This window comes from Cynara cardunculus, unplaced genomic scaffold (assembly GCF_001531365.2).
Source record: "Cynara cardunculus var. scolymus isolate 2C unplaced genomic scaffold, CcrdV1 Un_Scaffold_5659, whole genome shotgun sequence".
NCBI classification, from domain to species: Eukaryota; Viridiplantae; Streptophyta; class Magnoliopsida; order Asterales; family Asteraceae; genus Cynara; species Cynara cardunculus.
In genome coordinates this window covers 4,642-16,475 of record NW_020202519.1, presented here as the reverse complement: position 1 = coordinate 16,475, position 11,834 = coordinate 4,642, and the positions used below count along the sequence as shown (strand labels likewise).

At 37.7% G+C, this 11,834-nt stretch overlaps 1 protein-coding gene across 2 annotated transcripts in view; it reads right to left on the bottom strand.

The window, feature by feature from the left end:
• Positions 1-339: 339 nt before the first annotated feature.
• Positions 340-11,834, bottom strand: part of LOC112504457 (putative PAP-specific phosphatase, mitochondrial) — a 15,878-nt gene continuing 4,383 nt past the window's right edge. Inside the window, exons 3-9 of one of the 2 annotated variants that reach the window (XM_025108397.1) lie at positions 11,210-11,312; positions 9,266-9,465; positions 8,744-8,803; positions 5,670-6,016; positions 4,167-4,245; positions 3,869-3,919; positions 340-734 (exon numbers count right to left, since the gene is read on the bottom strand). In XM_025108397.1, coding sequence (XP_024964165.1) covers positions 582-734; positions 3,869-3,919; positions 4,167-4,245; positions 5,670-6,016; positions 8,744-8,803; positions 9,266-9,465; positions 11,210-11,312 — 993 coding nt within the window. In that variant the 3' untranslated portion in view covers positions 340-581. The remainder of the gene's footprint in view (positions 735-3,868; positions 3,920-4,166; positions 4,246-5,669; positions 6,017-8,743; positions 8,804-9,265; positions 9,466-11,209; positions 11,313-11,834) is intronic. The other variant, XM_025108398.1, reaches the window with a different exon arrangement.

Genomic DNA, 11,834 nt, shown 5'->3' with positions numbered 1-11,834 from the left:
TTAATAAAATTTAGAGTTCTCTCTATTTTATTCCGGTTCATCTTTCGGTGTTCCGTCAAATCAACAAAACCGTGAGTTTTCCCACTCATGTTGCAGCATCAGTTTACAAGTACATCCCATGTTTGTAGAAAACCGAACTGGGTTCTAAGAACTTACCTCGGAAACTTGCCGTTTTTTTCTCATATGGAATATGCCACATGCAGGACGAGACGCTCATGAACATTTGGTATGGGAAGACAACGGAGTTTAAACTTGTAAAACAACACATTACCAAAAAGTATGCAGCATGCTACTAGAAAAAACAAACCAAACTAAAAAGGTTAAAAACCAAACCTAAAATGAAAATGGGAAAATGCAATGGTTCTCCAATACATTTAAAATGTGAATTACAATGTGACATTGTTGTTTGTTCTATATCCTTCTACCTTTTCACAATGGATCCCATTTTCCAAACGTGAGGATAAATAGAGACAAAATTACCATGAACAAATGGAAGTCTTTCAGTTTTGTTTTTCACTTTCTGGTATCGTAATGTATATTACAGGTAATAAAAAGAACGATGAGAAAACATGTACCATATGTTATGAAACAACTGTAGAATTTGATGCAATGATGTGAAGTATTTCTTTGTGTAAGCTGTTATTCGACACAAGAATGCCGCCTGGAGGGAATAGCGCCCTCCGCTCAACTTCATCTGCTGCAAGATCAAGCTGATCTCCATTCCAGTCAGTAACCTGTCACGATGGTCCAAAATATAACCTCATGGAAAAAAATTATATATATAACATGCTTCTAGAGTAGAGATATATGGTCTGCATTTTGTTCAAATACAGGTACCAAAACAGAGAAAATGGAAATTTAATTGCGTTTAGTACAATTACTGATGGATGCTTTCATGATACGATGAAAATCTTTATCCTAGTGTAGCTCATTTCATTTTAGATTTGTATTTTATGAATCAAATATACTCAAATATTTACATCCTAAGAATTGATGTAAGATTGATAAATTAGAAGATTCACGAAGGATGAAGATGACAATGGTGCCAAAGCTTATTTATACCCCCCTCCCCCACCTTCCCTCAAATTCATGATGGTGAAGAAGGTGCCAAACTGAGTTTGGAAACAAGAGTGTGAAATCGTGAGCTTTGGTGAAGACATCAGGCGGTTGATCAAGAGTAGAAATAGAGATAAAGATGATTGTCTTCTCAGTAACATGCTGACGTACAAAATGATAATCAATCTCGATGTGTTTTGTGTGTTCGTAAACACATTTGTGAACAATCTGAATAACATTGTGGTTTTCACAATAGAGGACAGTCGAAGAGATATGACGAGCACCCATATCAAATAGCCATCGCAGCCAAACAAGCTCCTGAGTACAATATGGAGTCCATGTAGAAGGAAAATGCTACTAGTAGATGAAGAATGATACACGTTCTCATAGTTCGAGTAAACAGACCAGAGCCATAATGGGAAAAGAATAGTAGTATCATATTTCTTTAAGGAGACCATATAATGCTTTCCTCAATCAAAAGACGAAACCTATGAGATGAGGACCATCAGGAGAAGGCTTCATTTAGACCTCCTTAGATAAATCACCACTAAAAAAAAGACGTTTTTGATGACCATCTGAGATAATTGCCACTTGTGGGCAGCTGCAATGGCAGCAGGAAGACGGCAGACTGATGTAACCCTAGCAATTGGAGCAAAACTCTCTTTGTAGTCGACGTCGTACTCTTGATTACAACCCTGGGCTACTAGTTGGGAATTCTATCCATCATTGGTTTGGTCTTGACTTTGTAGACCCGTTTAGAACGTATAGGAGACTTGCCTTCTGGAAGAGGGATGTCCCAAGTCTCAGCTTTATCCAAGGCCTAGAGCTCCTCGGACATAGCTTTCTGCCATAGAGGGTCAAACAAGCTTCTTACCTGATCCAATGGACGTTGTTCTAGTGATTAAGAGATGCTAGGACCCTCAGAATCAGTAGGTGTCTCAAGAGGAGGCATTGGAGAAGACTCAGATGTCGATTCAAATGCAATCATAGGCTGAAGAGGTGACTCGATAGGGATAGTATCAAGTGAGAATGAGGTAGATACAGGAGGGGTAGAAGAATTGGAGGTAGAGGATAATGACATATAGACTCGGGTGGTGTGGAAGGAGTGGGGGTGGGAGATAATTGTTGAGATGCATCAATGAAGAAGGGAAAGATAGATGGAAGATCAACTTGGAATTTTGATAGACTTAACATTTTGTGTTCACAAAAGTAGACTTGGGGTGTGTTTGGTACGTGGAACAGGGTGGGACAGGACAGGATAGGACACACTTGTCCCACGTTTGGTGTGTTTTTAAGTGGAACTAACTAGAACTAACTTGGACACAGATGGGACACGGGTGTTCACCCTTACCCCATGGAACTAAGTGGAACAAGCTTCTTTTTACTAATCTACCCTCCTCACTCATCGTGCGTCCTTCCCTGTCGCTCCTTCATGCTGAGACTGCCTCCATCGCCTCCATGGCACCGACCCTCAATCGGCGGCGACACCCTCCATCGCACCCTCCATCGCACTCTAGGTTCCCCTCCATGCTCAGACTGCCTCCATCGCACATCCTCCATCGCACCGACCCTCAATTGGCGACGGGAGTTCTAGTCCATACACACAGTCCGACGGCCTCCATCGCACACCCTCCATCGCACCGACCCTCAATCGGCGACAGGAGTTCTAGTCCATACACACAGTCCGATGGCCTCCATCGCTATACCTTCTCCTTCATCAGGTACACGATTGCCCTAACCTTCTCCTTCTCATCGCTATGTTTGAATCGATTTAGGGTTTGCTAGGTTTGAATCGATTTAGGGTTTGCTTTGCAAAAATCGGCTGTTTAATCAAGCTCTAGCAATTCAAATTGCAATGGGATTGTTTGTAGTGTATATGGATATCTGATCAAGATCATATGGAAACAATACATTCTGCAGTAAGATTGATTTTGGTGAAAAAACACTAAACAGCTCACTGAGGGTAAATTGGTCATTTTAACCAGTTCTGTCCTGTCTTACCAAACGCTGAACAGCTGTCCTGTCCCGTCCTGTTTGCGCACCAAACGCACCCTTGATGAGATATGCAAAAATGTTCAAAAATAGGATCCTAACAATGATACCCCCTTTGTTGAATCCCATACCCTAAGAAGCAACAAAGCCGAGCATCAGGTTTGGGTTTATTAGTTTAGAACGTTCTTGTGGTTATGTGAGGATGCATACACGACCTCAAACTTTGAAAAGATCGTAACCCAAGAGCACATCATACAAGGTTTCATAGAGAAATTGTTATAACGAATAGATGTGGTACTCCATCAAGCCACCTTCAATGGAGGTTAGATGGTGCCCCCAAGAACGAGGACGAAAGAGTGTGCAAGTCCCTGGGGGTGCTAGACGCTAGCTCTGATGCCATTTTAGAATATGTGAAATTCCTTGATTCTATCTCCAAAAGAGCCCTAACGGGGAGGATGGAGGTTAAATGGATTGTGTCTAGCTGATGTGAGACTCCAAAACATCTAAAAGATAACCCTGGTGCGGGTTGTGGCTTCGTGAGTGACATGCTGCAAGCCATCCTCTTTAACATAATTCTATTTATAGAACTAACAAAATTGGATCTATAATTACCAAAGAAAATCACATTTTTGGATATGATGCATGGGCCAATTTTGGAAATAGGGCCATGGCTTTGTTATGCATATGGCATGGTACACAATATACATCCTATGAATGATTGAAAGGCTGTGCGATTCCAGCGATTGGCGAAAACTTTAACTTTGTAAGTATCATTGAGCACAAAGCTATGTGATTTCTATGTGTAAAAGGATGTGATTACCTTTCCTCCCGCTTCCTGCACACATATCACTCCAACAGCATGATCCCAGACCTATGTTCCCCACAGAAAGAAGACAACTTCAATTCTTTTGATCTTCTCTCTTTGATAAAAGAAGCAATTCATTAATGTCATTTAACACCCAGTATTTTCATTTTGTCTTGCATGGTTTGAGAAAAAATGTGGGCATGAATGTGGATCCCCTTTACTTGATGTGAAGAGAATTGAGATGGGACGCAAAAAGAGAATAGAGGTCAATTGAGAAACTAAAAGCATGAAAGTTAGTGTTATAAACTTGTACCTTGATCACTCTGTCATCCCTTGCACGTTGAATGAAAACAGATGCCCTCCCAGAAGCTACCATCAGATACTTGCATAAGCTGAATACAAAGTAGCAAATGTCTCACTCGTAATACTTATATTAAGAAATCAAGATCCTAATTGACCATCACACACGAGCAATTTGGGGGTAGAGTTGCAATAATCTATAAGACAACAACACAAATTTGGTTTGTATCAGTAACATATAAATAGACATGACAAACTACACATTGCTTGCACTAGTGGACGGTTTTCGTGAAACTTTCTACTCATTGCAGCAATTACATGATTGACACATGGAAATGGTAATGAAATGTTTAAGGAGGGGGTTGGTGATGACAATAATCATCGGATGTCCACAATAACAGACATCAACAAATTTGAAACTTGAAATTCACAGTACCTAAGAAAAGGGTCTAAAATGGAAAAGAAATTTATAGTTGAGCAACAATCAACAACAGCCATGAAAAAGTTGTATAGCATGCTGAATGGGATGCCCATGCTATTAAGATAAAAGCTTTATAGAACGGATGATACAGACATGCATCCGTTAAAACAATTATCAATCACTACAATATATAGAGAACAAAATGTGACGATGAGATATGCAACAAGTTACAATGAAATAACAGAGAAAATGAAAAGAAGTAAACACAGCACAACTTTCACATATGACAAAAAATGTTACTTGTAAACAAAGATAGTCTAGTAGATGAATGCATTACACACACAGGCATGCACGCAGGGACGCACGCACAGACGACGCACAAACGCACCCACCTACGCACTCGCATGCGCCCGCGCATGCACACACACATACATACATACATAATGTGTGTATGTACATACATGCTACTGAAAATTGCATAATAAGATTACTTCATGATGCTCAATAATCTATATAACATAACATAGAGAGGACAAAGTACAATGTCATATAACTTGGAGCATAGCTGGCAAACTGGAAGGGTTGGATGATGGCCAAAAAGGGATACATTTTTAGGACCTGTTGAAATGGTTGGGGAAGGTTGACCCATCAACATTTTTCCTTTTAATTTCATAAATGTTTAATATATTAAATATAATTACAAAAACCATTATTAAAAATCATGATCCAATTTTTTTAATAAAACAATTGAGGAGGATGTAAACACTTTGAGTATGTTTTGGGTGACTTTTCCACCGCTTGACCCGTTCCCTTTATAGCTATTTTTTTACCATTTGATCCATTGGCAACAAAATATAACCAAATTGACATGTTTTTGCATAAATTAGTTAAAGTTACCCCTTCTATCTTATAGAGTAAATAAATAGAAATCTGGCTGGTGCTTGTGTCATAGATGAAATAAGTTAATACTTCCAAAACTGCATGAAAGAAAAATCATCCATCTTATGCCGACCAAGTGCTAAGAAATATAACCATTATTTTTAGCATGAGAAACCAAACCGTAAAAGCAAATAAGTACAAGAGATGTAAACAAACCTTCCACAACATGTGGGCAAAAGAAGAACTTCCTTAACCCCAACATTGTCCACATTGGTTGTTGAACCAAATGAAGATGATAGTGGCAATGACTCCCATGTTTGGCTCTCTGAAATGCAAAAGCGTCCTTTATGGACCAAAGTATAGCCATCAACTAAGCACTTGATCCAATTCATGCCGTTCTGTAGATCAGATATTCCCTTGGACCATGTTCCACAACCAACATGTGCAACCATAATCATTCCTGATATCTTAGAAGTGGATTTGTTTGACTTATCTACCCGCCAATTAGGACACCCCATAACGCCTAAAACAATATGTCCTTCAACCACAAGAGCCAAACCTACCTGTAATGTTGAGGGCACTATGTCAGCCATATAGGGCCTTGAAAAAAATTCAACATATAGATAAAAGAAAAAAACAATTCTATAAAATTTTGTGTGAATTGTTTTATTTACATTTTATTTATTTACAGAACCTTATAAAAAATACTTCATAAATCAAATCATGTATCTAATCTTTTTATTTTAAAATTCAACTAGCAATATTTGTTCCCTCCACATTGACTTCAGATAGACATCAAATATTTGTTACCAAAGGGCCTTTGGCCTAGCGGTATCGTAGCCCTTGGCCTTCTAGGAGGTCAGGGGTTCAAACCTCACCATAGGTGAGGAGGGCGTGTGAGTTTATTTGTTGCATTTGCTGTATATAAATATTATATACTTCAAAAATATATATATATATATATATATATATATATAGCTGAAGATACCCAAATCTTTTAACTCAACGTGAGATTGCCTAGGCCAATAGTAATATAAGCACGATCTAGGCCAATAGTAATACAAACATGCGTATAAACTGATTCTCAATCAGAAAAAGAAAATGTAGGATTTCTAGTTTTCTGCAGCAAAAAACAATTCTGGTCAAACGAAGAGAGTGTGACATCTTTTCCCACATGGCCACATTGGTTGCGAACATAACCTAAGGGCCCCTTATAAGTCCTAGTAGATAATAATAATGTCTGACCATGATTTTAGTTGATTTAGAGGTTATCTAGGCTAGGGCGGTACAAATGATATCATTTTGTTTGAATTTATGTGTAGACGGACGTGAGGAATTTATGCCGGGAAGTTTTGTCGATGTCCCACATCCTTTATGTGAATTGTGGGTCCCCTATAAATCCTTAGTAGCCGACTCTTAATAATCTCACACCAATGTTTCAGTTGATTTGGAGGCTTTTGAGCTAGGGTGCTACAAAACATTGATGATATTAAAGTAGTTAGGATATGCATCAACAAAATCAATCAGCTGGACCAAATTACCATCCAACCCACATTTATACTTCCACATGGATGACAAACAAGTACTTACCAAGAGAGAATCATGTGAGCTGATAGATATGTTAGAAATACCAAATGCTTACAAAAGATTTGCAGAAAATTACAGAGTATTAGTGCGGTCAAGCACTAAGATATGATTTTCCCCCTTTCTATGCACCTGATGAAATTCATAAACTTGAATTCAGAAGGCTTCCTAATTGAACTATTTATGGAGGCAAGCATACGGTTAACTTGATGCTGACAAACTGAGGTTGTGATAATGTCATCATCATGTATGTATGAATATGCATTAGAGGCGATTTAATGAACTTCCAAGCAAGATGAAGAAGACCTGCTATAGGACCAAAACGTGCCTACCTTAGAGCTTCTAGCAGGCAGATATTGGGGTTGCAACATTATTTCTCTCTCAATTATGTCTTAATAGCATTTCCGAAATAGAAAAGAGTGATTCTTGATTGGGACGATCGCCCAATCTCATCAGCAAGGATCATCTCATCAGCAATCATATATATTATAGTAGTTTAATCTTTCTTCATGTTATCTTTATCTTATTTATTGTTAATCTTTATCTTACTAGGGTTATCCTTATCTTAATACCCTTCCTTGTACCTATTTTGAAGGGGTTTCTTCCCTCAATGGTTCCCCTCATCCAAAAATATAACTGATCGGTGATTCTAATTACAGTTCTCTTTACAAAAAAAAAATCACAAATTACAGTTCAATTATGTGTAGTTGGTTAGAGTTGAGAGGAACTGATGCTGCTTTACAAGGAAACTATAACACAGGTTTCTACATTGTATATAGCATAAATGTAGATTCATGAAACAAATCAAGAGTTGCTTTTTTCATGACATGTGAATCGTGAATCAAAACAAATTATAGATCCTTATGGTGCGCATAAATCTAAACATAAAATGATAAAATGTAATGGTTCTGATGCTTAAACCAAGATGGCAAGATGTACATGCAGTATCATGAGAAAATTGTCTTGTTTCGTTATCCCTCTTATGAAATTACCAACTGCCAACAAAAGGACTTCTTTTATTGATGTGGCTACCAATAAGTTACGGATCAATAAGCTCTACACAATCCACAAAAACACAGCATACATATTTTGAAATGACTTGAAACACATCTATAGAATCATACAATACATGAAGGCGGTTTTCTGAATACTTGTGTGATTGACACGAGATTCCATTTTGTTAATGGGATCGATATCCTCTATTTTATGAATCAAACCAAATGTACAGTCCCGGAACAGTTAGCTACCTGTCCAATTTTGGTCACAGAAATACAACGAGAAGATGTAAGGAATTCTAAAATTTATGTAGAATCCATGATCAATGAACTTCAGCCTTCAGCTAAGCAGATAGTACGCATTTCTAGCATTCAATCTGAAGATAGTACGCATTTCTAGCATTCAATCTGAAGAGGCTGTTTGGCAATTGCTGAATGATTTGGTGCAGAATGATTAAGTGGTCATAGTGATTAAGAGGCTCTCATGATACAGTGCAAAATGAAATATAATTGTTTGGTAATTGTGTACAATGAAATTAGGGCTCTTAATGGTTAAGGGAGATCCAGGATACAAAATCATTCAGAGGGTTTTAGAACCATCAAGAGGCAGACTTTTTTTTTTTTTGCCAAACAAGATTCACCTCTTAACGGTTCAGAGGTTGCCTCTTAATGGAACTGTTAAGAGGTAAACAAACAACCCAGAAAACTTACCACATATAAGGCCTCACTACCCTTGAGAAATCCCCGTGTGCCATCAATAGGGTCCAAAACCTGCATAAGGCCCATTCATCTAATCAAATGATTGGATGTTTTAGCTAAAAATATGATACAAAACTAGAAGAATAAGAAGATATCAATAAGAGGGCATAGAAACACTGAAATATGTATTTTGGCATGAAAATGAATAACATGATGTCAATCATGTTCAATACCACATTATTATGGATTTATGGCTATCACAGGACCTCAGGGTGCTTCAAATCAACATGATACCACTACCACACGAGTACTCTAGTATACTCCATTTCCTCTCTGTAGGTTTTGGGGTATGTGGGGGTTCTAGCAAAACCGTTATGTTTTCTTCTTTCTTCTTTCTTCTTTCTTCTTTCACATATTTTTCTCCTCGTTACAGAAAAAGATCAACCCCCCCCCCAACACAAACACACAAGGATTTTACATATTACATTACAGTGTTGATGAAAATATGCTAGTCAAAATATTGAACAAACGCACCCAATATGTGGCTGGGTTAGGTCCAAATTTCCCACCTCTGTCAATAGCTTCAAGCACATCAGTTTGTGTTAATGCTTTATCTTGGGAGCTTGCTTTATCGGTAACCACATTTACAACTGAGTTTACTAGATTATTTGAACGCAAGAATGCTGAATCCTCCTCAGCCACCAATGGAATGGAAGGAAATAGCTTTCCGAGCTCTGTCATAATAATAAAATAAGATACACAATGAAATTAAGTGAACAGAACACTTGATATCCAAAAAAAATTGGTAGCGAAATCTATACAGATGAGTCAAATAGATTTTGTACATAATCAATTATCAAGCTAATCATCTTAACTTTCCAATTCTTTAATTGGGAGACCAAGCACACTGGCTAACACTTGGTGACTAAATACGCTTCTCAAACAACATATGATCTCTAGAACATGAACCCTTGAGCAATAACACTGATTGTTTGTTGGCTAGATGCATTGATTGTTACTCTGGCTAACCAAGTTTGTGATTCAAGATCACATCACGATGAACAGGTAAGTAAACCTTGACTAAATCAAATCAACCGAGCCCAGTATATCCCCACCCAGAGGTGGGCTGTGGAAGGGGTGTGATGTACGCAGACTTGACCCCTACCATGGAGATAGAGCGATTGTTCGTGAAGACCCCTGTCTTGCAAAAAAGTGTGAAAATGAAAGCTAACCTAAAAGGCTGAGTGAATAGAAGAAGAGGAAACTATGGCAAGGGAATAGTAAGTTGCGCCAAAGAAACATAAACAGATACAAAGAAACAGAATGCATGTAAGACAACGAGCCATCCCCTACTATAACTTAGGGCTCTGGTCGCTTATAAACCAGCTACCTACCATAAACCCCCCCCCCCAACCTACTACCTCTTGAGGGCCTACTTAGTCTAGTTGCATCCTACTGATAACAGCCCCTAGTCTGCTACCCTGATCTTGCATCTCTATGAACTCCAACCAAACATCATGTCCTACGAAATGCCTAAGGCTTCCATGTCTATCCTGAGAGAGATTCTAACTAGTATTTTGTGCCAAGAACTTGTTCCCAAGAAATGAGAATATGCTCTCTTGTCTGTGAAATGGGAATGGCTTACAATTTCATTCAGGGTAACTAAGTGCAGTCTCCGTTTCAAGTGAACCTGGATAAACAATAATCTCAATTGAATAGTGAAACAGATAGAGCAGTGCTCAGTTGCCTTCCCAAGTCCTATACAAGTTTACCAACATATGACATCCAACTTTGTTCTTTCAGTAATATCTCTATTTGACCACTAGCCACTGAGGTGCAAAATTGTGTGGAATAACATGCAACGCATATCATTCTTTAAGTAATCCTCTCCACATGAATATGCTTGCGTTTCAACATTTTGTTCAAGATCATTGCTATGCGGAAGAACAATAAATAATCTACGTTGTAACTACAAAAACAAAATTCAAGAGACATGTATTATTTTGTATTCAATAGCATTGGTAGCCCAGATTATACATATAGATCTCGATTAATTCCCCAAAAATCGAGAGACATGTGCATTATGCCACAGTACTTGCTATCATCAAACCTCACAATACACTTTTTTATACTCTTGAAGCAAATGAAGGGCGATGATCCATTAGTGTATATAATGTAACTACCATCATCTTTTTGATGTAATTACATGTACACACTCAACTCCACTTTAAGTGTCATCCTTGTATTCTTCTATCAAGTGCTTAATACCACTTCTCAAGAACAAAACTTTGATAAGTTAATATTCAACACATCTCGACATGCATCGTACAGGAGCATTGACTCGAATGAAGTCCTAAAACTATAAAAATGTGGAGCCAAAGTTTGATATATGGTAAGCTTTTTTAATTATAGATGTACGTATTTCTGGTAAATTGAAGTCAAGAAATACTAAAAACAGAAGGAAGCAAATGCATATACCCAAGCTAACTAAAGCTTGAACTCCAAAATCTGCAATCGTGACGGGTGTATGATCATTCTTTTCAAGAATCCTTCCATCACTGGTGAACAAAGATCGCTTCACCTGAAGCAAAAGAAATATCTGAAATCACTGAAATCTAATTACTACAGATTTCTAGGCTTTCCATGCTTGTTGAAAGAAACTTTGTATAGGAAACTAAGATTTGGCATTGCATATACCACAATCCATGACTTGAGTTATTATTCTGTCCAAGGGCAGAACTTGAATTTCACATAACTAGAACTGTTTCAAATAGCTTTACAAAATATTTTTTACATGTAGATATCAGGCACACAGCTCGGTATCACTTACATATCATAGAATTGCAAGATAGAAGGTGTAAGACCCGAATTTTAAAATCACATTCTCGTTAACTTACCCGAATTGTACCGTACTTATATACCGGTCGATAATTGTTAAAGGGTTAAAACCGTCAAATTACTAAACTTATTATAATTATAATATTATATAATATATATATATATATATATATAAGAAAAGGAAAAAAAATATATAAATAAGCAATGCAACCATCGCCTGCTTCTTCTGTTTCTTCGTTCATCTTCACCGCCTCTCATCTCTCTC